Here is a 27442-nt window from a genome sequence, read left to right on the forward strand (position 1 = left end):
ACACCAAAGAACAGGAAGGGGTTTAACCTTTATGCATTAACCACTCACATTGCTTTGGCAAGTACAAAGAAATAAAAAAGGGATAAAAAAGCCAAAAAGGAATACGTTCATAAAACAAACACAGAATATTGCTTTTATGAGAATGCAGTTACACTAGACAAAATGTTAAAAATACATTCAGTAGCAGCAGGTGCACCATTATCAATGTCTACAACCAAATGTTGTGCTGACAAATGCATCATCCCTTTAGTTGGCAAGATCTTCTAGCAGCTTATAGACATTTTGCATAAAAATATAATAAACCTATTTTGCAAACTCCCAACATCATTTAAAGTTAAGATCAAATATAGAAAGTAGATCTTCTGTAGTAGATTACCAAAGAGAGAAAAAAAAAAGTGTAAACGTTGAACTGTCCGCAAAAAAACAAAAAAAAAAAACCTTGACTGGTTTTATTTTCTTTTCACCAAAAAGCTGATAAATTATGCCTGGGTCCACATCGAATGTAAAAAAATAGAGCAATATGGAATAAATTTACATCCAAAAATATATGTTGTTATCTGGTGGCGACAAACACCTAGTCCTAAAAATGTTAATAGATATGCAAGTTCAGTTGTATACTCGGATGGGTACAGTACATCTTCTGAAAAATGAAGATTTTTTTTTCCTTCTATAAAGATGGCTCGCACAAAACTGTTCATCTTGTTACCATTCATCAGTTCAAGCAATACCCATAACAAAGTTTTACCAACCGCATCAGTTATGTTGTTCACTTGGTGCAAAATTATTATTATTTCTTTTTTTTTAACCAGTGGATAAGATATGTTCATCAAAATATACCCTATATTTTCTTTTCAGTCAAGTCCTTGTGGCCATGGAGTTTAAAGACAGTGTTTATAGTCATAAACACAGAGAACGATGGTCCCTGGATCCTTTTTCCAGTAGATAGCAGATAGGAATGTCCCCATACAGACTGGGATCTGTCATGGGGTAGAGCAGCAAGAAAAACAAGACAACGCCCAGGATATAGAAAAAGAAAATAGTTGCACGTTGTGGGTGTTCCAAAGCTGTAAATATGGCCGGGAATCCAATGTAATTACAGAATGAATGGCAAAGAACGGGTCCTATTATGTGTCCTAAAAAACAAACCATACATGCAAGTCATTCCAAGAGACCTTCTGTATCATTATTGTAATAGTTATGGTTGTAAATCAGACACACACAGTTACAAAATCTGGATGAAAATTAATTATGGTCTACATACTACATAATTAATAATTCCTCTACTTCAAGGATTAATAACTAAGTATTCTTATTTAAAGCTAAAATCTTGCAGATTGTAAGACCTTCAGAAGGGTCCCGTCTAGTTCTGCACCAGAAAGTAGTATCGGAATAAGAAATTCCAACACCAGGGCTTGTAATAAAAATACAATGTTTTATTCAGCAAAATTACAAGATCCATAGTAGAAAAAATGGTCTGTATGTTGTATGCACAGCGCACAAGAAGTTAAAGGGCATCTCCAGTACTTAAAAGGAAATTGTCACCAGTGTCACCTGCACTAACCTGTTGGTACCGACAGGTAGTGCAGGTGACACTGATGACAACGGTACTCACCTTGTCCCGTTCCGTGGCGGGGATCTCCGGTAATTTTCTCCGTTAAGTTTCAGCCCCGGCCCGGTTTGGGGCACGGACGGAGGTTAGTGACGTTACCGCTGCTGTTCTCTAGCAGCGGGACCCAGCAGGAAGCAGCAGTGAAGTCACTAAGCTCCACCCATGACCCAAGCCGGGTGCCCAGAGCTGAAGCTAACGGACATCACAGGAGACCCCCGCCACGAAACGGGACAAGGTAAGTACCGTTGTCATCAGTGTCACCTGCACTGTCATTAGCGACAGGTTATGCTGGTGAAACTGGTGACAGATTTCCTTTAACTTTAACTACAGGATAGGCGACGAGTGTCTGGAGGGGGGGGGGGGGGGGGGAAGGTTTTGGACTGTGGGTTTTGGTCCGTGCTGTAGGGTTTCTGATCACTGGGACCCTCTTGCAGCCTCCTGGCGGCTCTCCTCATGCACAGATCAGCCACTGCTCCAAGGACACTCCCCCTCCATGCATCTCTATGGGAGAACTGGAGATGCATGGGTACAGCGCTCATGTATCTCCCATAGACAGTGCATGGAGGGGGCTGTCAACCACCGCCACTCCATTAACTAAGGGAGCCCGTGTACTGAACAAAAATCTTCAGAACACCGGGCTGCTGGGAAGAGGGGATGGAGGCAAGAAAGATGGGTATTCTGGGTCCTGCCTCCAAAGCCAGACTATTCCAGATTAGCAATTCTGGCTACACAACGGGTACCTCTGTAACTGGACCACAGATCTGGCTAAGGGATGCCTTATTGTAATCAAGGTCACCTGCACTATAACCCCGTGGAACCCACTGTCTGTTTCGCTTCAATTTTCATTAAAATTTGTTGTCCGGTGAAACCTATTTTACAATTGTCCCGAACCTGCCAAATAAAATAAGAAAAATTAACTCACCTGCCTCAGCTCCTTCATAGCTCTGTATCGGGCGCTCTGTGCGCAGCCAGTAACCCTGCTTCAAACCCCCCCACCCCCACCCCGCCGCCCTCGAAAAACAGAAATTCCACTCCATTATATCTCTAAAGTTTTGCCCCTTGCCCGAGGGATGTAGGCGCTTATGCATTATACTTTTATAGGTCTTACAGTAGTGATAATCACGTCACATATGACTTTGAGCTGCCACATTGTGAGATATATCACCCAAGCTTAAAACCCTATGTATTGTGGGTGCAAGCCGTGGCCAAACCACAGGACTATAATGCTGTTAAGAGTCTTTAGACCCATAAAGATTTATTTGTATTAGACTCTTTTTACAGTGCACTTTGGCAGTATGCAGATACAGTGATCCCTTAACTTACAATGGCCTCAACATACAATAGTTTCAACATACAATGGTATTTTCTGGACCATCGTAAGTTGAAACCAGACTCAACAAACAATGCTACAGACAGTCCAGATCTGTGAAACGTGTCAATGGTCGGAAGAACCGACCAATCAGAATGGGAATTTCTCTGGTAAAACCCCTGCATTACTGAAGCGTATGCATTGACTGATGTCTGGTAGCGCCCCCTACAGTACAGAGAGGTATTACATGTTCTGTACACTTTACCTGTATCAGGGTTAGCTGCTCCTCTGGACACCAGGTAAGGGTGTCTCCATGTTACTTTTTTTAGGACACTGCGTGTACTGTACAGGACCCCGAAGAAGCTCCTGTCCTCTACTTAGACCAGTGTTTCCCAAGCAGGGTGCCCCTAGCTGTCGCAAAACTACAACTCCCAGCATGCCCGGACAGCAAAAAGGCTGTCCGGGCAAGCTGGGAGTTGTAGTTTTGCAACAGCTGAAGGCTCCATGCTTGGGAAACACTGACTTAGACAGTGATTACAGCTCCCAGCAGATCTTTCTTACTTTTATATGTAAGGATTTGCTTTATCTATATTAGTTATCTACTTATTTATCTTTAATTCTCACTTTTTCCTATTTTTTGGATGAGATTTTGGTGCCTTTAGAACCAATTACCAGGTTTCCATAGAGTTCTGGTCTCAACATACAATGGTTTCAACATACAATGGCCGTCCTGGAACCAATTAATATTGTAACTTGAGGGACCACTGTATTTGCAAAAAGGTGAATATTGTGGTGTATTTAAAACAGGCAAACAGTTTTCTTTCAGCAATCACTGACCTGTTACATGTAGTGTGGATCCAGGCTTATGCTTGTCTGAAACTGACCTAATCTGTCTAAGATTTTGCCATCCACTAAAATGTACCATATAACATAAACCACCCTGATCTATTTGGCAAAAAATTTAACCATCTCAAATTTATACTTCTAATATCATTCTCCCCCCAGTCCATCAGACAACTGTTTATTTCTTGCAAAGTTCACTGGAAGGTCTTTTGATACACAATTAAAATCAATTACAGTAAGTCATTTTTCTTAGAGGCTCAGTGCACACTTCACATTATGGTGCAGTTTTGTAAAACTGAGCACAGGGAGCCAAATGGTGGATGAGCGTGAACTTTTTAATACATTTCTAATTTTTTTTGAAAAAAAAAAATATACCATCAAAATGTGAAGTATGAACTGGGCCAAAGTCTTTACAAATATTGCATCAATCCAAAATGTTCTCACCTGTTCTTATGAAGATAAATGCTGTGTATGCTCCAAACACTGCAGTGTATGAAAACTGAAAAGCTATAAGAAAACAATTACATTGCCTCAATTGTGCAAATGAAGCAATAAAGCGGGTGAAAAGAACAAATGCAAAACAAGGCGAAGAAAAAAATAAAAATAAAAAAACTATAAACAGATGAAAAGTTCTATTCATAGTATGAAAATACATTACATACCAGCAGACAGAAATATGCTAAGAACGGTTCCCTGCCGAAACCTCAGTTGTTCAATGACATGATGAAAATGAGCTAGAAAAAAAATAAAATAAATAAAATTGTATTATAGGCAAAAAAAAGTTTATTTTTTTATTTTTATTATAAATAAATAAAATTACCAAGAGCAAAATGTAGGAATGTTATAAACGGTTGTACTGTATACGCAGCAAAAACTGGACGACAAAACTTTTGCTTTCTTCTTGCTAGTTTTAAAGGAGAACTCCAGCCAAAACTAACTTATGCCCTATCCACAGGATAGAGGAGAAGTAGCTGATCGGGGGGGGGCGTGGTGATCACCCCTACGATCTCCAGAACGGGAACTCTGCTGTCAGTGCAGGAGTGCCTCTTCTACCGGTAGACTGCATTCACTTCTATGGGAGCGCCGGAGATGTCTGAGTGCTGTATTCTGGTCTCTTATGCGCTCCCATAGAAATGAATGAAGTGTCTGCCGTCTGCAGGACGCTCTCCTCAATTAGAGCTGGGTTCTGGAGATCACAGGGGGTCCCAGCGGTTGGAACCTCTGCGATCAGCTACTTAGCCCCTATCACAAGCCAACTTTTTCGCTAGAAACAAAGCTCCAAATATTGTTTATATGCAATTATTTCTAGATATAGAATTTTCGTAATTTTTTTTTTCTTTGCCAAGCTCACAAAGTGTAAAACTGCATACAAAATATGACCATATAATAAAAAAAAAAAATAAACTAGCCGTTTAACCCTTATGGACCCAGCCAATTTTCACTGTAGGACCCGGCCATTTTTTGAACATCTGACCACTCACTTTAAGCATTAACAACTCTGGGATGGTTTTACCTTTCAATCTGATTCCGAGATTGTTTTTTTGTGACATATTCTACTTTATGTTAGTGGTAAAATTTTGTCGATACTTGCATCGTTTCTTGGTGAAAAATTCCAAAATTTTATGAAAAAATAGAAAATTTTGCATTTTTTTTTAACTTTGAAGCTCTCTGCTTACAAGGAAAATGAATATTCCAAATAAATTATATATTGATTCACACATACAATATGTCTACTTTATGACTGCATCATAAAGTTGACATGATTTTACTTTTAAAACCGAAAAACCAGGGAGTCAGGAGTTTGTCTGGCGCAGAGAGGAACCGTCAGGCAGACTGAACCCCTTGTTACATTCCTTGAGGGGTGTAGTTTCCAAAATAGTATGCCATGTGTTTTATTTTTTATTTTTTTTGCTGTTCTGGCACCATAGAGGCTTCCTAAATGGGACATGCCCCACAAAAACCATTTCAGAAAAACTCGCTCTCCAAAATCCTACTGTCGCTCCTTCCTCTACTGCGCCCGCCGAACACTTGACATACACATATGAGGTATTTCCTTACTCGAGAAAAATTGGGTTACACATTTTCGGAAGATTTCTCTCCTTTTACCCCTTGTAAAAATTCAAAAACTGGGTCTACAAGAGTGTAAAAAATTAAGATTTAGAATTTTCTCCTTCAATTTGCTGCTATTCCTGTGAGACACCTAAAGGGTTAACAAACCTTTTGAATGTCATTTTGAATACTTTGAGGGGTGCAGTTTTTATAATGGGGTCATTTGTGGGGTATTTCTAATATGAAGCCCCTTCAAATCCACTTCAAAACAGAACTGGTCCCTGAAAAATTTTGATTTTGAAAATTTTGAGAAAAATTTGGAAATTGCTGCTATACTTTGAAGCCCTCTGATGTCTTCCAAAAGTAAAATCATGAGAGAGGGAGGAAGGCGCCTCATGTGTGGGATCAGTAGATCTTGTTGGTGGGGGTAGGGGACGGTAATTCCCAAGCCGCTTACCAAAGTTGGTTGTGCGCCCACACACAACAAGGTAAAGTGCAGAAGAAGTAAAGAAGAAGGTCCACTGCAGCCCTCCTGGGTGAGAGTAAAATCAAAACCGAAAGACCAGGGAGTCAGGAGTTTGTCTGGCGCAGAGAGGAACAGTCAGGCAGCCAAGTAAAATCAATGGATTTATTAGATGCAACGCGTTTCGCTGCGCATGCGCAGCTTCATCAGGCATGACAAGAGAAGGCTGGTAACAGATATATATACCTCCAGGAATTAACCATTAGAGTACTTTTTGAAAGAGTTGTTACATAAAATTACAAATCCACATATGAATGTGACAATGTATGAAAAATATATAAATAGATATAAATAAATATAAACAGACAAAAGTCACAAAAATAATAATGAAACAATAATGTAAAAGCACAATGGAATCATAAAAACACACACATTATATATAATTATCGCATGTGGTGTGAATATACCACCACAAGCGACTCAAGCACTCACACCGCCTAGTCACCGGTGCGGCATTCAACAACGCAAGTTGGATATTATTTTAATATATATAATATAAAAGAATAAGGACCTATAAGGTGCTATGTATGTTAGTTCAAAAGAGTAAAAAATTGATTTGTATATCACTGCATTATTAAATGAAAAATAAACAGTGCGGTAAAACAAATCGCAACTGATCAGAGGGTGATGTATGAACACTATTTAGAGAAAGTGAAAAAAATGAACTAGAATAACTAGTGCGGTATTGAATACAGCACCCGGCGAAAACGCAGGGTGTGAATATTCATAAAGATCCAAATTTACAAACATTATATAAATAAATAAAAGATGCAAAAGTTTCTGTATGCAGAAAGGAAGGAAAAAAACAAAAAGCAGAACATGGATAATAAAACATAAAGAATAATAAATACACAGTGGGGCGCTCCAGGGTGAACAGCACCGAAGGAACAACGGAAAGAACGATCAAGATATAATATTTTGGAGATTAGTCCATTGGAAGAAATGGAAAGTTTTTAAACCCTAATTTATCAGATTATTTAACTGTATCGTGAGGGTGCAAAGTATGTAATTTGTGGATCCAAAAGGATTCACGATTATTTAATCTTTGTATTCTGTTAGGTAAATGAATGGGGATAGTTTCTAAAATAATTAATTTCAAAGTTTCGGTATTTTTTTGATGGTGAAGAGTGAAGTGTCGGGACAAACTATGCAACAAAAAAACATGTTTTATGTTCCATCTGTGCTTGTTCATCCTGGAGCGCACTTTTTGTGTGGTGCGGCCAACGTATTAGCGGTCGCAACCACAGGTTAATAGATAGATAGCAAAAGTGGTGTCGCAATTTAGTGAATCTTTTATTTTAAATGTTTGTTGTGTAGAAAAGGAAGAAAAAGTGTCAGTTTGGATGATTCATTCGCAACAAAGGCAGCGACTTTTTTTTACAAGGGAAACAATACGGTTTAATGGAACAGGTGTTCTGTGGTGTACGGTGTTCGGAAAATCTACTGGGGGCTAATAAATTGCTAAGATTTTTGGAACGTCTGTAGGTGACATTAGGAACTGGGGGAATTATTTGGTTTAGAATTTTATCATTTTGAATAATGGGCCAGTTTTTAGTTAGTATTTTTCTGATATTAGATGCCTCAATATTGAAATTCGTAACAAAAGTTATATCTAAAGGGGTTGTGGGGCTGATTGGAACTAGATTTTTTGGAAATAGATGTAACCAAATCAGATTGTTTTTTATCCTTCACCTTCATGTATGCCTTAGTTAGGAGCGATTTAGGATAGCCCTTCTGTATGAAGCGTCGTTTTAAAACCTCAGCTTGAGAGATAAAATCTGAATCAGAAGTACAGTTTCTGCGAATTCGTAAATACTGGCCGAATGGCACCCCTCTTAACCAACTTGGATAATGTGCACTGTCGAACTGTAAAAAAGGTTTTAAAACGACGCTTCATACAGAAGGGCTATCCTAAATCGCTCCTAACTAAGGCATACATGAAGGTGAAGGATAAAAAACAATCTGATCTGGTTACATCTATTTCCAAAAAATCTAGTTCCAATCAGCCCCACAACCCCTTTAGATATAACTTTGTTACGAATTTCAATATTGAGGCATCTAATATCAGAAAAATACTAACTAAAAACTGGCCCATTATTCAAAATGATAAAATTCTAAACCAAATAATTCCCCCAGTTCCTAATGTTACCTACAGACGTTCCAAAAATCTTAGCAATTTATTAGCCCCCAGTAGATTTTCCGAACACCGTACACCACAGAACACCTGTTCCATTAAACCGTATTGTTTCCCTTGTAAAAAAAAAGTCGCTGCCTTTGTTGCGAATGGATCATCCAAACTGACACTTTTTCTTCCTTTTCTACACAACAAACATTTAAAATAAAAGATTCACTAAATTGCGACACCACTTTTGCTATCTATCTATTCACCTGTGGTTGCGACCGCCAATACGTTGGCCGCACCACACAAACAGTGCGCTCCAGGATGAACAAGCACAGATGGAACATAAAACATGTTTTTTTGTTGCATAGTTTGTCCCGACACTTCACTCTTCATCATCAAAAAAATACCGAAACTTTGAAATTAATTATTTTAGAAACTATCCCCATTCATTTACCTAACAGAATACAAAAGATTAAATAATCGTGAATCCTTCTGGATCCACAAATTACACACTTTGCACCCTCAAGGTTTTAATGAATGTATCGATACAGTTAAATAATCTGATAAATTAGGGTTTAAAAAAACTTTCCATTTCTTCCAATGGACTAATCTCCAAAATATTATATCTTGATCGTTTTTTTCGTTGTTCCTTCGGTGCTGTTCACCCTGGAGCGCCCCACTGTGTATTTATTATTCTTAATGTTTTATTATCCATGTTCTGCTTTTTGTTTTTTTCCTTCCTTTCTGCATACAGAAACTTTTGCATCTTTTATTTATTTATATAATGTTTGTAAATTTGGATCTTTACGAATATTCACACCCTGCGTTTTCGCCGGGTGCTGTATTCAATACCGCACTAGTTATTCTAGTTCATTTTTTTCACTTTCTCTAAATAGTGTTCATACATCACCCTCTGGTCAGTTGCGATTTGTTTTACCACACTGTTTATTTTTCATTTAATAATGCAGTGATATACAAATCAATTTTTTACTCTTTTGAACTAACATACATAGCACCTTATAGGTCCTTATTCTTTTATATTATATACATTAAAATAATATCCAACTTGCGTTGTTGAATGCCGCACCGGTGACTAGGCGGTGTGAGTGCTTGAGTCGCTTGTGGTGGTATATTCACACCACATGCGATAATTATATATATATATATGTTTTTATGATTCCATTGTGCTTTTACATTATTGTTTCATTATAATTTTTGTGACTTTTGTCTGTTTATATTTATTTATATCTATTTATATATTTTTCATACATTGTCACATTCATATGTGGATTTGTAATTTTATGTAACAACTCTTTCAAAAAGTACTCTAATGGTTAATTCCTGGAGGTATATATATCTGTTACCAGCCTTCTCTTGTCATGCCTGATGAAGCTGCGCATGCGCAGCGAAACGCGTTGCATCTAATAAATCCATTGATTTTACTTGGCTGCCTGACTGTTCCTCTCTGCGCCAGACAAACTCCTGACTCCCTGGTCTTTCGGTTTTGATTTTACTCTCACCCAGGAGGGCTGCAGTGGACCTTCTTCTTTACTTCTTCTGCACTTTACCTTGTTGTGTGTGGGCGCACAACCAACTTTGGTAAGCGGCTTGGGAATTACCGTCCCCTACCCCCACCAACAAGATCTACTGATCCCACACATGAGGCGCCTTCCTCCCTCTCTCATGATTTTACTTTTGGAAGACATCAGAGGGCTTCAAAGTATAGCAGCAATTTCCAAATTTTTCTCAAAATTTTCAAAATCAAAATTTTTCAGGGACCAGTTCTGTTTTGAAGTGGATTTGAAGGGGCTTCATATTAGAAATACCCCACAAATGACCCCATTATAAAAACTGCACCCCTCAAAGTATTCAAAATGACATTCAAAAGGTTTGTTAACCCTTTAGGTGTCTCACAGGAATAGCAGCAAATTGAAGGAGAAAATTCTAAATCTTAATTTTTTACACTCTTGTAGACCCAGTTTTTGAATTTTTACAAGGGGTAAAAGGAGAGAAATCTTCCGAAAATGTGTAACCCAATTTTTCTCGAGTAAGGAAATACCTCATATGTGTATGTCAAGTGTTCGGCGGGCGCAGTAGAGGAAGGAGCGACAGTAGGATTTTGGAGAGCGAGTTTTTCTGAAATGGTTTTTGTGGGGCATGTCCCATTTAGGAAGCCTCTATGGTGCCAGAACAGCAAAAAAAATAAAAAATAAAACACATGGCATACTATTTTGGAAACTACACCCCTCAAGGAATGTAACAAGGGGTTCAGTGAGCCTTAACACCCCACAGGTGTTTCACGACTTTTTGTTAAATTTGGATGTGTTAATTATAATTTTTTTTTTTTCACTAAAATGCTAGTTTTCCCCCAAATTTTTAATTTTTACAAGGGATAATAGGACAAAATGCCCCCCAAAATTTGTAACCCCATCTCTTCTGAGTATGGAAATACCCCATGTGTGGACATCAAGTGCTCTGCTGGCGCACTACAATGCTCAGAAGAGAAGGAGACACATTTGGCTTTTGAAAAGCAAATTTTGCTGAAATGGTTTTTGGAGGGCATGTCGCATTTAAGAAGCCCCTATGGTGCCAGGACAGCAAACCCCCCCCCCCCCCCACATGGCATACTATGTTAAAGTCTGATGTGTAAATGGAAAAAAAAAAATGTGTGTGAATTTTTTTTCACTAAAATGCTGTTTTCCCCCCAAATTTTACATTTTCACAAGGGGTAATAGGAAAAAATGACCCCCAAAAATTTGTAACCCCATTTCTTTTGAGTATGGAAATACCCAATGTGTGGATGTCAAGTGCTCTGCTGGCGCACTACAATGCTCAGAAGAGGAGGAGCGCCATTGATCTTTTGGAGACAGAATTTGGTTGGAATAAAAGTCGGGGGCCTTGTGCATTTCCAACATACCCCCTGTGGTGCTAGAACAGTGGAACCCCCCCACGTGACCCCATTTTGGAAACTACACCCCTCACAGAATTTAATAAGGGGGGCAGTGAGTATTCACACCCCACTGGCGTTTGACAGATCTTTGGAACAGTGGGCTGTGCAAATGAAAAATTACATTTTTCATTTTCATGGACCACTGTTCCAAAAATCTGTCAGACACCTGTGGGGCATAAATGCTTACTGTACCCCTTATTACATTATGTGAGGGGTGTAGTTTCCAAAATGGGTCACATGTGGGGGGGGGGGGTTACATTGTTCTGGCACTATGGGGGCTTCAAAATCCCAATGCCACTCCTTCTCTTCTGAGCATTGTAGTGCGCCAGCAGAGCACTTTACATCCGCATATGGGGTATGTTCTTACTCAGAAAAAATGGGGTTACAAATTATGGGGGGCTTTTTTCCTATTTTTCCGTGTGAAAATGAAAAATTTAGGGTAACACCAGCATTTTAGTGAAATTTTTTTTTTTTCTTTTCATTTTTCCATCCAACTTTGAAGAATTTTCATTAAACACCTGTGGGGTGTTCAGGCTTACTATACCCCTTGTTACGTTCCGTGAGGGTTGTAGTTTCCAAAATGGGGTCACATGTGGGTATTTATGTTTTTGCGTTTATGTCAGAACCGCTGTAAAATCAGCCACCCCTGTGCAAATCACCAATTTAGGCCTCAAATGAACATGGTGCGCTCTCACTCCTGAGCCATGTTGTGCACCCGCAGTGAATTTTACGCCCACTTCTGGGGTATTTCCGTACTCAGAAGAAATTGTGTTACAAATTTTGGGGGTCTTTTTTTTTTCCTTTTAACACTTGTGAAAATAAAAAGTATGGGGGCAACACCAGCATGTCAGTGTAAAATGTTTTCTTTTTTTACACTAACAGGCTGATGTAGCCCCCAACTTTTCCTTTTCATAAGGGGTAAAAGGAGAAAAAGCCTCCAAAATTTGTAGTGCAATTTCTCCGAGTACGGAAATACCCCATATGTGGCCCTAAACTGTTTCCTTGAAATACCACAATTTAGGGATACCCTAAATTAGGGATTGCATAGGGGTGGCCAGGGGTATTCTACGCCAGTGATTCCCAAGCAGGGTGCCTTCAGCTGTTGCTAAACTCCCAGCATGCCTGGACAGTCAGTGGCTGTCCGGAAATGCTGGGAGTTGTTGTTTTGCAACAGCTGGAGGCTCCGTTTTGGAAACACTGCTGTACAATAAGTTTTTCATTTTTATTGGGGACAATATAAGGGGGTGTATATGTAGTGTTTACCCTTTATTTTGTGTTAGTGTAGTGTTTTTAGTGTACGTTCGCACTGGCAGAGGTTTACAGTGAGCTTCCCGCTAGAAATTTGCGCTGCGGCGAAAAATTTGCCGCAGCTCATACTTGAAGCAGGAAACTTACTGTAAACCTGCCCGTGTGAATGTACCTTGTACGTTCACATGGGGGGTGTAGTCAGTACTACAACTCCCAGCATGTACTGACAGACCGTGCATGCTGGGAGTTGTAGTTTTGCCACAGCTGGAGGCACACTGGTTGGAAAACCTTCAGTTAGGTTCTGTTATCTAACTCAGTATTTTCCAACCAGTGTGCCTATAGCTGTTGCAAAACAACAACTCCCAGCATGCACGGTCTGTCAGTACTGATGCTGGGAGATGTAGTTATGCAATAGCTGGAGGTACGCAACTACAACTCCCAGCATGCCGAGACAGCTGTTTGCGCATGCTGGGATTTGCAGTTTTGCAACATCTAGAGGGCTACAGTCAGAGACCAGTGCACAGTGATCTCCAAACTGTGGACCTCCAGATGTTGCAAAACTACAAATCCCAGCATGCACAGACAGCAAACTGCTGTGTGGGCATGCTAGGAGTTGTAGTTTTGCAAGACCTAGAGTGCTACAGTATAGAGATCACTGTGCAGTGGTCTCTAAACTGTAGACCTCCAGCTGTTGCAAAACTGCAAGTCCCAGCATGCCCAAACAGCTGTCTGTGCATGCTGAGAGTTGTAGTTTTGCAACATTTGGAGGGCTACAGTCTCAGACTGTAACCCTCCAGATGTTGCTAGGCAACTTACCGGCTTCCGTCGGATCCAAGGAGCAGTCCTCTTCTGCCGCATGACATCGCCGCCCGCGCCGATCACCGCAGCCGATCCCGTCCTGCAGCCTCCACCGACAGGTAAGTGGATCTTACTCTAGAGAAATTGGGTTACAAATTTTGGGGGGCTTTTTCTCCTATTACCACTTGTAAAAATTCAAAAACTGGGTCTACAAGAACATGCGAGTGTAAAAAAATGAAGATTTTGAATTTTCTCCTTCACTTTGATGCTATTCCTGTGAAACCCCTAAAGGGTTAACACACTTTCTGAATGTCATTTTGGATACTTTGAGGGGTGCAGTTTTTATAATTGGGTAATTTGTGGGATATTTCTAATATGAAGGCCCTTCAAATCCATTTCAAAACTGAACTGGTCCCTGAAAAATTCAGATTTTGAAAATTTTGGGAAAAATTGGAAAATTGCTGCTGAACTTTGAAGCCCTCTGATGTCTTCCAAAAGTAAAAACATGTCAACTTTATGATGAAAATATAAAGTAGACATATTGTATTTGTGAATCAATATATAATTTATTTGGAATATCCATTTTCCTTATAAGCAGAGAGCTACAAAGTAAAAAAAAAAATGCAAAATTTTCAATTTGTTCATCAAATTTTGGAATTTTTCACCAAGAAATGATGCAAGTATCAACAAAAATTTTCCATTGACAAAGTAGAATAAGTCACGAAAAAACAATCTCGGAATCAGAATGAAAAGTAAAAGCATCCCAGAGTTATTCATGTTTAAAGTGACAGTGGTCAGATGTTCAAAAAATGGCCGGGTCCTTAAGGTATAAATGGGCTGGGTCCTTAAGGGGTTAAATGAACATTTAAAGGGGTATTCCGGTGGAAAAATTAGTTTTTTTAAATCAACTGGTGCCAGAAAGATAAACAGATTTGTAAATCACTTCTATTAAAAAAATCTTAATCCTTCCAGTACTTATTAGCTGCTGAATACTACAGAGTAAGTTTATTTTCTTTTTGGAACACAGAGGTCTCTGCTGAATCACGAGCACAGTGCTCTCTGCTGACATCTCTGTCCATATGTTTGCTATGGGGATTTTCTCCTACTCTGGACAGTTCCCAAAATGGACAGAGATGTCAGAAGAGAGCACTGTGCTCATGATGTCAGCAGAGAGCACTGTGAAGAAAAGAGTTTCCTCTGTAGTATTTAGCAGCTAATAAGTACTTGAAGGATTAAGATTTTTTTTAATAGAAGTAATTTACAAATCTGTTTATCTTTTTGGCACCAGTTGATAAAAAAAAGAAAAAAATTAATTAAAGTTTTCCACTGGAGTACCCCTTTACGTATCTGGATGTTTATGAATGTCCATAAGCGTCTCCTGAGGTATGACGCGCGCTCAGCAGGTGAGTGCGCATCATACCAAGTTGGTCCCGGTTGCTATAAGCAACCAAGACCCGTGGCTAATGCCGGACATCGCCAATCGCACTGATGTCCGGCATTAACTCTTTAGAAGCGGCGATCAACTTTGTTTCCCTGCAGCTCAGTCCGGCTGATCGGGACCATCGCAGTAAAATCGCGATTTCCCGATCAGCTAGGATGCAGCTGAAGGGTGCATTACCTGCCTCCTGCACGTCCGATTGATTGCTCCAAGCCTGAAATCCACGCTTGAGCAATCAACCGCCGATCACACGGATCCCTTCCATTGAATGCAATGGCAGTGATCAGTGTATTGACTCAATGTACTGCATGTTATAGTCCCCTATGGGAGCTATAACCTTGCAAAAAAAAAAAAAAGTGAAAAGAAAAAGTTAAAGATAATTTAACCCTTTACCTACTAAAAGTCTGAATCACCCCCCTTTTCCAAATAAAAAAAAACATATGTGGTATCGCCGCGTGCGTAAATGTCTGAACTATAAAACAAATTGTTAATTAAACCGCACGGTCAATGGCGTACGGGCAAAAATATTCCAAAGTCCAAAATAGTGTATTTTTGGTCACTTTTTATACTATATAAAAAGAATAAAAAGCGATCAAACTGTCTGATTAAAACAAAAATGGTAACGATAAAAACTTCAGATCACGGCGCAAAAAATTAGCCCTCATACCGAAAAATAAAAAGGTTATAGGGGTCAGAATAGGACAATTTTAAACGTATACATTTTCCTGCATGTAGTTGTGATTTTTTTCAGAAGTATGACAAAATCAAACCTATATAAGTAGGGCATCATTTTAACCATATGGACCTACAGAATAAAGATAAATTGTCATTTGTATCGAAAAATTTAATGCGTAGAAACGAAAGCTCTCAAAATTTACAAAATGGCATTTTTTTCTTCCATTTTGGCGCACAATAATTTTTTTTATCGTTTTGCCGTAGATTTTGGGGTAAAATGACTGATGTCATTACAAAGTAGAATTGGTGGCGCAAAAAATAAGCCATCATATGGATTTTTAGGTGCAAAATTGGAGTTATTTTTAGACGGTGATGAGGAAAAAACGAAAATGCAAAAACTGAAAAACCCTCCGTCTCTAAGGGGTTAACAGTTCAAGTTAGTAGCCTTTTTGCTACCTCTGAAAATGCATTAAAGCAGGATAGCACTTTATTTTCTTTTTTTTGTAAAAAGCATACTGGAATAAACTTATTGATAAGGCACATGTCTTGGTATTTATTTTAGACTAGAATTTTATTTATTTGTGAAATCTAGTATCAAACACTAAGCTGTGTCAAAGTATTTTATTTGTTATAAAAAAGAAATCCTGCAAGCACAAGAGTTTGTAAGTCCTCATTGTTCTTAAAAAAAATTAAAGGAAAAAAAAGAGGAAAAAAAAAGTTAAATGTATTTTATACAGTAATGTTTGTGTGAATGTTGTATTGATGTGTAGATTAGGTTTTCCATAACTATATTCATAAAAAAAAAAAAAAAATACGCAATATATCGTCTTTCAGACAGATTCAGGATATATCGGGATATATTGTATCGTCATACGTTTATCGTGATACATATCGTATCACCAGATTCTTACCAACGTCACTATGGACAAGGGATTTAGATGCTGGGACCCAAGTTACACATACATAAAAGTAACTATTTACTCTGTCCTTATTACTGGCAGATACGCTGCAAAGACATAGCAACTAAAATGTCTTATACAGTGCTATACTTACCAATGCCAAAAAACAGCGGACACGTAAAAATAGCTCTCCCTGGACTAGTACATGGTACCAACATAGGTAACATGCAGGCTCTAAAGACCAACTCCTCTGTGAGAGGGGCAATCACCTGGTTACGAAGCCATCGCATGTCAGTGAAACAGAGTCTCCAAAAACGGGGATCTGCAGAATGCAAGCAAAAACAAGGCTTAGGGGAGTTATCCAGCATTTTGATAAAATTCCTATCCTGCTGGGAGTGTGGAAAAGCTTAAAAAAGAGGGGGGGGGGGGGAATACATACTTACCTAGCCATATTTACCCGCAGCTCCTGTTGAGCTCCATCTGTCTTCTTACTGCTTTCAAGACAGGCTCTGCTCTAATCGCTCATCTTAGAAGCAGGAATATGACAGAAAATAGGTGGACAAGACAGAGCACAAAAGGAGCTGCAGGGGAGTGGGGCTAGGTAAGTATGGTGTTTTTGTATTCTAGTTCTTCTCACACCCTGCAGGATTATGATTTTTAGCAAAACAGTGGATAACCCCTTAGAGGTGAAGGTACACTTATACAAATAACAGTGCATTTACATGGAGGTTCAAAATAAAAACGTGAAAGCGAAACAGAAATAACATTTTTGTTTTACTGCGACTTACATATATCTATGACAAATACATACCAAAAGTAACTTTTAACCCATCAAGAAGTCCCCATGGACAATCCACAGATAGCTGGACAAGAGGGCCAAGGAATAAAATCTGCAATTGAGGGCAAAAAAATTATTGCTTCAAATAGAACTTGAAAGCGCGGCATGAAGCTACAGAGTGTAATGGACGTCCAGTCTTACCATGGTGAGTAGCAGTGGTAATATTGTTGCAGTGAGGATCCCATCTAAGCGGAAACCCATAAGAGAAAGTATGGCTGCATCGGTCTATAAAAAAAAAAAAAAAAAAATATATATAAATATAAATATAAATATAAATATATATATATATTTTTTTTTTATATATTTAATAATAATAAAAAATAATTATAATGATGCAGGGAATGTACATTTCAGCCATTAAAAGGAGTACTGTCGAGCAGGGGATAAGTGTCTGATCAGAGGGGTCCAACCGATGGGACCCCCGCGATCTCCTGCATGGCACTCCAGCTTTCTCCAGGAAAGGAGCGTGTCGACCAACACCAACACGCTCCCTCCATGTATCTCTATGGGAGAGCCAGAGATACCTCAACGATTTATTGATGACGGAATATATAAGGCTGGAGCATTTCCGAGAGGTCCTAGCACTGCTACAACATGTAAATGTGCGGAATGTCTGACATTCTGTGCATTTTACGCCATGTGAACATAACGTAAGAGTAAAAAAGAGAGTTAATTGTTTCAAAGACTTCTCATAAATAAATATCATCAATGATGTCCCCATGCTAGGAGCACCAAGAGTAGGAGAAGTCAGTTTCCATGTGTCTTTCAAAAATGCCATTAAAATCCTTTATATTTTGATCAATAAAAAAGTTTTAAAACGCTCAGATCACATAGCCTTTTCTCCTTTTATCCAATGTAAGCACTTTCTATCATACCTATTACGGTTAAACAGATTTGTAAATTACTTCTATTAAAAAAAAATCTTTACCCTTCCAGTACTTCTTAGCAGCTGTATGCTACACAGGAAATCATTTTCTTTTTTAATTTCATTTTTGTCTTGTCCACAGTGCTCTCTGCTGACACCTGAGTCCCGTATCAGGAACTGTCCAGAGCAGCATAGGTTTGCTATGGGGATTTTCTCCTGCTATGGACAGTTCCTGATACGGGCATCAGGTGTCAGCAGAGAGCACTGTGGACAAGACAAAAATTAAATTAAAAAAGAAAATAATTTCCTGTGTAGCATACAGCTGCTAAGAAGTACTGGAAGGGTAAAGATTTTTTTAAGAGAACTAATTTGCAAGTCTGTTTAATTTTCTGGCACCAGTTCATGGCTACGTTCGGGTCAATTTCCAAATGTATCCAACTTTTGGTATCTCAATTTTGGGGTCTGCCTTGTTTTTCAGTCTGAGCCAAAAGTCAAATAGGTCACTAGGTGACTACATTTGGGTCATTAGATTGAATGGAGTCCGTTCTGATCCAAACACCTAAGTCAGGGAGACACAAAGCATGAAGTGAATGCAGCTTTAAAGGGGTTATCCACCACAAGGTGATTTTAGTACATACCTGGCAGGCAGTAATGGACATGCTTAGGAAGCATCTGTACTTGTCTTGGGGCTAAATGGATATGCTGTGAGATTACCAGAACACTGTGGCTAGCTGTTTGTGAACTGGTATTTCCTGTTTGACTTTTTTCTGACTACAAATCCCACAATTCCATCTTCCTCCCTCCCACACATCAGCCACCCCACCCATAGAAACATAAATGCGCTGCATCCATTCAAATCGGTGTGGTTTTCAATCAGGGTGCCTACAGCTGTTGCATTAGTTGCAGATTGATCTCTCTACCACCAAGCGATCCCTCCACACATTAAAGCAGACAGGCTCCCTGTCATCAGCTGAGTCAGGTCTCTGCCGCATTGCAACCTGGGAAAAATTTGAGACAACAGTAATTTTGTAAGCTGTGAAAAATTAATATTGTGAAAATCACAGAAGAATTGTGAGAAAACCATCACACACAGGTACAGACACGATATTATGAACTACACTAACTTTACAGCACCTGTAGGATAGTCAAATAAAAAAAATTCCTGGAATACCCCTTTAACACTGAACTATGTGGTGGTGATCTGATCAAACTAGAGACTCCTGAGTACCAGTCAGCAGCTAAAATCTCTATAGTTAAAGAAAAGTCTAATTCTCTACATCTGAACTGGATCTAAGAATGAGAGGCTGCAGTCTTTGCTATTAAGTATCCAGAAAATTTTGAACAAGGTACAGTTAAGGAGAAGAGGAGAAAAAAAATAAAAAAATAAAAAACAGTTTTAAGCTTACAGTGATCCCCCAATTTACAATGGCATCAACATACAATGGTCTTTTCTGGACCATTGTAACTTAAACCAGACACAACATGCAATCTTACGGTCAGTCCAGATCTGCCAAACATGTCAATGGCCGGAAGAATGGACCAGTTAGAATGGGCATTTTACTGTACCTGTAACTTGAGGGACCACTGTATTACAAGGTGGTTACTTATTTATATTAGTTTCTATATTTTATATATCTTCTGGCCTCTTAAGTTGTGCTTACATTCGAAGAGTAGATGCACCTGCACAAATATAATAAAGGGGACCCATCGACACTTAGGACTTTCATAATATTACTGTTCTGGGGCATCATTTCTTAAAACGCATAGGCCCTGATTTACTATTGTAAACCCGCCCTGTTTTGTCAGGCTGTGTGCCAAAATGTGTTGTATTGTGCAACAAATTTTATTAGCGTCAACATTTGAAAAGAACACAACTATTTCACTTTGAAAACTCGAAAAAGGGGCATGGTCACAGAAAAGGGTGTGTGTTCCCGACATATTCATGCGTTTCAACATAAAATGTGGTGGATTTGAGCTCCGCAAAACCCCCACAGTTCAGAGCAGGTGTTAAAAAAGCAAAAACATAGGGAAACATTAGTAAACACCGTTGAAAAATACCTGTCGGAAATAAAAACCCACAAAGAAAACCACACTCCACTCTTAGTAAATGAAGGCCATTGTGTTTCTTTATTAATCCTCCTGTAAATTTATGAATAGACAGACAACTGGATGTTACCGTGTCCCTTCACACTCTGCTATTAAAAAGGAGTACTCCAGTCCTAAGATATCTTATCCCCTTTTCAAAGGATAGGGGATAAGATGTCTGATTGCGGGGGTCCCACTGCTGGAGACCCTCGCAATTAGAGATGAGCGAACTTACAGTAAATTCGATTCGTCACAAACTTCTCGGCTCGGCAGTTGATGACTTTTCCTGCGTAAATTAGTTCAGCCTTCAGGTGCTCCGGTGGGCTGGAAAAGGTGGATACATTCCTAGGAAAGAGTCTCCTAGGACTTTATCCACCTTTTGCAGCCCACCGGAGCACCGGAAAGCTGAACTAATTTATGCAGGAAAAGTCATCAACTGCCGAGCCGAGAAGTTTGTGACGAATCGAATTTACTGTAAGTTCGCTCATCTCTACTCGCAATCTATCATGCAGCACCCACCTGTGTGAGCTGCACGCAGCACTGGAGGCTCCTAGTCACAAGCCTCACGACCACGGGGCCGGAGTATCGTGATGTCACGACTCCACCCCAGTATGACGTCATGGCCCGCCCCCTCAATGCAAGTCTATGCCCTCCCATAGGCTTGCATTGAGGGGGCGGGGCGTAACGTCACAACACTCTTGCCCCGTGGTCGTGAGGTTTCAGACTGAGCTTCCAGTGCTGCGTGCAGCTCACACAGGTCGATACTGCATGAGAGATTGCGGGGGTCCTGCTGCTGGGGACCCCCGCAGACATCTTATGCCCTATCCTTTGGATAGGGGGATAAGATGTCTTAGGGTTGGACTACCCCTTTAAAGAAGCACTCCAGGAATAATTTTTTGTCTCGTTGCTTATATAGTGCATTACAGGCCATTATTAGAGAATAATGTAAAGGTTCTAATAAATGCCTTTGGGAGATTTATCAAAGCCTGTGCAGAAGAAAAGTTGACCAGTTACTAGAGATGAGCGAACTTACAGTAAATTCGATTCGTCACAAACTTCTCGGCTCGGCAGTTGATGACTTTTCCTGCATAAATTAGTTCAGCTTTCAGGTGCTCCGGTGGGCTGGAAAAGGTGGATACAGTCATAGGAAAGAGTCTTTATCCACCTTTTCCAGCCCATGGGAGCACCTGAAAGCTGAACTAATTTATGCAGGAAAAGTCATCAACTGCCGAGCCGAGAAGTTCGTGACGAATCGAATTTACTGTAAGTTCGCTCCTCTCTACCAGTTACCATAGCCACCAAATTGCTTCTTTAGTTTTTACAAAGGCCTCTGAAAAATGAAACAAACAATGTGGTTGCTATGGGCAACCGGTCAACTTTTCCCTATAACTCACATACGGAATCACATAATGGTCGGAGGGCACGGAACAGAATAAACAGTATTAGGTCTCAGTCTCACTATGGTGAGAGTATATCAAATAGTCACAGAGCAGAGAAAATAGTAAATAACCCAAATTAACAGGAAATCAATAAGACCATATATAAAAGACAATGGTGGAGATTTATCAAAACCTGTGCAGAGGAAGAGTGGTGCAGTTGCCCATAGCAACCAATCAGATTGCTTCTTTCATTTTCCACAGGCCTCTTTAGAGGCCTGTGGAAAATGAAAGAAGCAATTTGATTGGTTGCTATGGGCAACTGCACCACTCTTCCTCTGCACAGGTTTTGATAAATCTCCCCCAATGTGGAATAAGCCCATGCACTCTCTTAGGAGTCACCCCACCTAATACCCCCTACTACTGTTTATTCTGTTCCGTGCCCTCCGACCATTATGTGATTCCTTATGTATTTATTTTGGTGACAAAAAATAAAAATAAAAATAATAATATAATAATAAAAAATTTATCTCCAACACCCCGCATGAATCAGCGCCCAATACAACTCTCCATATCTCTCTATGGGAGAGCCGGAGATAGCTGACCAGCTCACCCATAGAGAGATATATGGAGGGGCTGAAACGCCCCGTTACCTGGGCCTCGCGGATAGGTGATACATTTTAATGTATGATATATCTCCTTAACCCCTTAAGGACTCAGACAATTTAATTTTTACGTTTTCGTTTTTTCCTACTCGCCTTCTAAAAATCATAACTCTTTTATATTTTCATCCACAGACTAGTATGAGGGCTTGTTTTTTGCGCGACCAGTTGTCCTTTGTAATGACATCACTCATCATATCATAAAATGTATGGTGCAACCAAAAAACACTATTTTTTTGGGGAAATGAAAAAGAAAAACACAATTTTGCTAATTTTGGAAGGTTTCGTTTTCACGCCGTACAATTTACGGTAAAAATTACATGTGTTCTTTATTCTGAGGGTCAATACGATTAAAATGATACCCATTATTACATACTTTATATTATTGTTGTGCTTAAAAAAAAAATCACAAACTTTTTAACCAAATTAGTACGTTTATAATCCCTTTATTTTGATGACCTATAACTTTTTCATTTTTCCGTATAAGCGGCGGTATGGGGGCTCATTTTTTGCGTCATGATCTGTACTTTTTTTTTATAGCACATTTGCATATAAAAAACTTTTAATAAATTTTTTAAAAATTTTTAAAATAAAATGTATTAAATAAGTAGCAATTTTGGCCTTTTTTTTTTACGTTCACGCCGTTCACTGTACGGGATCATTAACATTTTATTTTAATAGTTCGGACATTTACGCACGCGGTGATACCAAATATGTCTATTAAATTTTTTACGCTTTTTGGGGGTAAAATAGGAAAAAACGGACATTTAACTTTTTTATTGGGGGAGATTTTTCACTTTTTTTTACTTTTAATTTTACATTTTTTTTTTTTTTTTTTTTTTTTACACTTAAATAGTCCCCATAGGGGACTATTCATAGCAATACCACGATTGCTAATACTGATCTGTTCTATGTATAGGACATAGAACAGATCAGTGTTATCGGTCATCTTCTGCTCTGGTCTGCTCGATCACAGACCAGAGCAGGAGACGCCGGGAGCAGGACGGAGGAAGGAGAGGGGACCTCCGTGCGGTGTTCTGAATGATCGGATCCCCGCAGCAGCGCTGCGGGTGATCAGATCATTCATTGAAATCGCGCACTCTGTATTGATCCCAGCATCTGAGGGGTTAATGGCGGACGCCCGCGAGATCGCGGGCGTCGGCCATTGCCGGCGGGTCCCTGGCTGCGATCAGCCGCACATGACACGGGCATCGCTCCGATGCCCGCGGTTATGTACAGGACGTAAATGTACGTCCTGGTGCGTTAAGTACCACCGCACCAGGACGTACATTTACGTCCTGCGTACTTAAGGGGTATTCCAGGATTTTTTTTTTATTTGACTATACTACAGTGTAGTTCATGATATAGTGTCTTTACCTGTGTGTGACGGTTTTCTCACAATTCTTCTGTGATTTTCACCCCAATACTTATTTTTACCAGCATACAAAATGACTGTTGTCTCGGATTTTTCCCAGCTTGCAATACGGCCGAGACCTGACTCACTAATCAGCTGATGACAGGGAGCCTGTCTGCTTCAATGGGTGAAGCGATCACATGGTGAGAGAGCGAGATCAATCTGCAACTAATGCAACAGCTGTAGGCAACCGGATTAAAAACCACAGGTCTTTTGTTTCAATGGGTGGGGTGGCTGATGTGTGAGAGGGAGGAAAACGGAATTGTGGGATTTGTAGTTAAAAAAAAAAAAAAAAAATACATAAGTCAAACAGGAAATACAAGTTCACAAAAAGCTAGCCACAGTGTTAAGGTAATCTCACAACATAGCCATTTATCCCCAAGACAAGCGCAGATCCTTCCTAAGCATGTCCATTACTGCCTGCCAGGTACGTACTTAAATCACCTTATAGTGGAGAACCCCTTTAAGTCTCCCCACTTGTCTTTACTTGTTTTAGTTGATATGGCAGGCATGGGATAGGCTCCAATTTGGATGCAAATTCATCATTAAAATGATTCTGTAATGCAGCCTACTTTACCTGAGGCTATGGGTGTGGTTTTTGATTACTGCACCTGGTTATCTAATTAGGCTGCAGGTGCTTGAAAATTACATGACTTGACATGAGAAGAACGCAGGGAGGGAGAAGAGAGAAACACCATAGAGAAAAAAAAATGGCAAGACATAGACCCACTAGGGGACATTTATCATTGTTGGCTTTGGTAAGCGAGTTCTTAAGGCATTGTTATTTTTTGCTTTAGTTTTGCCTACGTGTGACATATTTATCATACTATCACAAGGGGTTAATAAATTTGGCTCACATAAACAAAACACAATAAATCACTTTACAATCCCACTTTTTTAGCACACATAAGCAAAAATCAATAAATGACTTCAGAACACCACTTTGTAACCCCACCTCCCCTCCTCTTTGTCAAAAAGTCGCATTTGTGAAAAAAAATGTGCGACTATATTAATATTTTTTTCCCCATAAAGGGTATGTTCCCACTACACATTTTGAACGGAATCTCCACTCACAGAACTCCACGAGCAGAGATTCCATCTGGCGGCGGCCGAAATACTTCGCCGGTAGGACCACGCTATGCAGTGCTCGCGGACTTCCGCGCAAAGAACAAACATGCTCTTTGCGCAGAAAATTTTCAGCTGCGGAATTGTCCGCTGCTGAAATTCCGCAGCATGAACAGGTCCGCAGAAGACTATTCACACTGATGTTAGGAGTTTACACGCTAATTACGCAGTGTGAACATACCCTTAGTGTACTAATCGATTTTCTGTGTTTTTTTTTCTTTTTTCATTTGAGATCCGTGTATGCAGAGGACTTCTTCAGCTTCGGTGGACCACGTATATGACCTGCAGGTTTTTTTTGCTTAACCCCTTAAGGGACTATTTATAGCAATCATTTGATTGCTAGTACTGTTCAGTGCTGTGCATAGGGCATAGCACTGATCAGTATTATCGGCGATCTTTTGCTCTAGTCTGCTGGAAGGCAGATCAGAGCAGAAGACCCCGGGAGAGTGGCGGTGGCAGGTGACCTCCGTCCGCCATCTTGGCTGATCTGATCCCTGCGGCAGATGCTGTGATCTGTATTGATCACAGCATCTGAAGGGTTAATGGCTGACATCAGCGCGATCTGCTGACAGCCGCTGGGACCCGCCGTGAATGAAGCAAGCGCAGCTCCTGCTATGTAGTGCCGTACAGTTAAAGGGTTAAAGAGAACCTGTCACTAAACTAAACTTAATATATTGATCCTTATGTATTTATAAGACACTTTGCTATTTACTTAAAATTCTCAACCTTTATATGTTGTTAGGAATGTGATGAATAAACGGCCACTAGGTGGCTCAGCTCAGTTCCCTGCCACAAGTCAAACATTTATTATGGTCTCCTCCAAGCCTGGCAGGAGACCATACTTTAAAAGCTCTGAATTTTTTTTTAAAGGACAGGAGGGGTGTAAGGAGTATTTAGGGAATATAATCTGAGAATATATGGAATATATGGTTTGATGACAGGTACAGTGACCCCCCCCCCCCCGACCTACGATGGCCCCGACATACGATCATTTCAACATACGATGGCCTCTCAGAGGCAGCATCAACATACGATGCTTTTGTATGTCGGGGCCATCGCATAAACGGCTATCCGGCAGCGCAGACTGCTTCAGCTGCCACCGGATAACCGTTTACGGGGCCCCGTGTGGTCCGCTGACGATCACTTACCTGTCCTCGGGGCTCCAGTGCGTCCTCTTCGGGATCCCCTGCATCGTCATCACGTCACTGCGCACGCCGTCCCGTCATCCAATAGGAGCTGCGTGCGTAGCGACGTGATGGCTGCGACGGAGAGCGACGTTCCGAGGCAGCAGAGATGTTCCAGAGCGGCGGGGACACCACAGGGACGCGGCGACAGCGATGGAGGGCGACATCCAGGGCAGCAGTGACGGTCCGGAGCGGCGGGGACACGCGAGTATGACTTCCAATACCAGTGGTCTTCAACCTGCGGACCTCCAGATGTTGCAAAACTACAACTCCCAGCATGCCCGGACAGCCAACGGCTGTCCGGGCATGCTGGGAGTTGTAGTTTTGCAACATCTGGAGGTCCGCAGGTTGTAGACCACTGTCCTGTACTTTACATTGCACGGATCCCTCAACATACGATGGTTTCAACAAACGATGGTCCATTTGGAACGGATTACCATCGTATGTTGAGGGACCACTGTACTCCGAGAACAAATGCAGTCAAAATGAGCGTGTATGTGTAAGGCTGCCATTACATATATGCATTAAGCTGTATAGCAGGACATTCCTTTTATGTATTTCAAAAAAAAGATTTTTCTGGGATGTCCTGTAAAAATAAATACCATATCCAGTCAGTACTACACTGTGGAGCAGCCATTACCTGCACAGGTGACAGGTCCAGTTCATCTGATCAGGACAGTGCTGCCAGCGGAGGTAGTAGCACAACTCAGTACATACCTTGATGCCGGTCAGCTCCCTCCAGACACACAGGAACACGGGGGACAGTGAGGACACGATCAGGACGCTGGTGAACCTCCTCTTGATGACTGCGGGGTGATCCCTATATAATGGAGAGCAGACAGGTCAGTGACAGGAGGCGGCGGCACCTGCAGCAGGCACCGCTCTACCCTCCCCGCTCCTCACCGGGACAGCTCGCTCTTCCACACATACAGGCTGCCCACATAGGAGCAGGCCAGGGCCAGGCAGCAGAGCACGGACACCGCGCACAGCCCCGAGGCTGCCGACCCCGCTTCGGGAGCCTCCGACATGGCAGATGATAGATGTTACCGGGCTCCAGGACCTTTGATGACGTCATGGTCATGTGACTGGTCACGTGGAGAAGGAGGAAGCTCCGGAATAAGAGGGTGTAGTGTACAATCCCCGGGATGAATGGACGGAGAGGTGTCCTGAAGAGCAGCAGTATAGTGAACCGGAGCTCTGCCTGCGAAACGTGCTGGCTAGACTGGGTCCAATGGGGAGAACCTAGGCAAAGGAAAAGTCGACCAGTTGCTTATAGCAACAAATTAGATTGATTCTTTCACTTTTAAAAAGTCCCCTGAAAACTAAAAGAAGCTATTTGATTAGTTGCTATGGGCAACAGCTCCACCTTTCCTCTGAACAGGTTTTGATAAATGTGTGTATATGTGATGCAACATGTGCAGCAGAGCTGT

The 27442-nt window shown here is 40.6% G+C and overlaps 1 protein-coding gene across 3 annotated transcripts; it reads right to left on the reverse strand.

Annotated features, from left to right (window-relative positions):
* RCE1 (Ras converting CAAX endopeptidase 1) lies at positions 1-27219 on the reverse strand. Of its 3 annotated transcripts, XM_056527352.1 has the most exons (8): positions 26916-27207; positions 26730-26832; positions 17443-17526; positions 17275-17353; positions 16618-16785; positions 4424-4495; positions 4206-4268; positions 4-1133 (listed from the first exon to the last, which is right to left on the reverse strand). In XM_056527352.1, the coding sequence occupies exons 1-8, from the start codon at positions 27038-27040 to the stop codon at positions 898-900; spliced, it is 930 nt and encodes a 309-aa protein (XP_056383327.1). In that variant the 5' UTR covers positions 27041-27207; the 3' UTR covers positions 4-897. The 3 variants fall into 3 exon arrangements, with proteins under 3 accessions (XP_056383328.1, XP_056383329.1, XP_056383327.1); XM_056527353.1 differs by lacking the exon at positions 4206-4268 and having other exon boundaries at positions 1-1133; positions 26916-27219; XM_056527354.1 differs by lacking the exons at positions 26730-26832; positions 26916-27207 and adding an exon at positions 21824-21856 and having other exon boundaries at positions 1-1133.
* Between the last annotated feature and the right edge of the window lie 223 nt (positions 27220-27442).

Source organism: Hyla sarda, chromosome 6 (assembly GCF_029499605.1).
Source record: "Hyla sarda isolate aHylSar1 chromosome 6, aHylSar1.hap1, whole genome shotgun sequence".
Classification (NCBI taxonomy): domain Eukaryota; kingdom Metazoa; phylum Chordata; class Amphibia; order Anura; family Hylidae; genus Hyla; species Hyla sarda.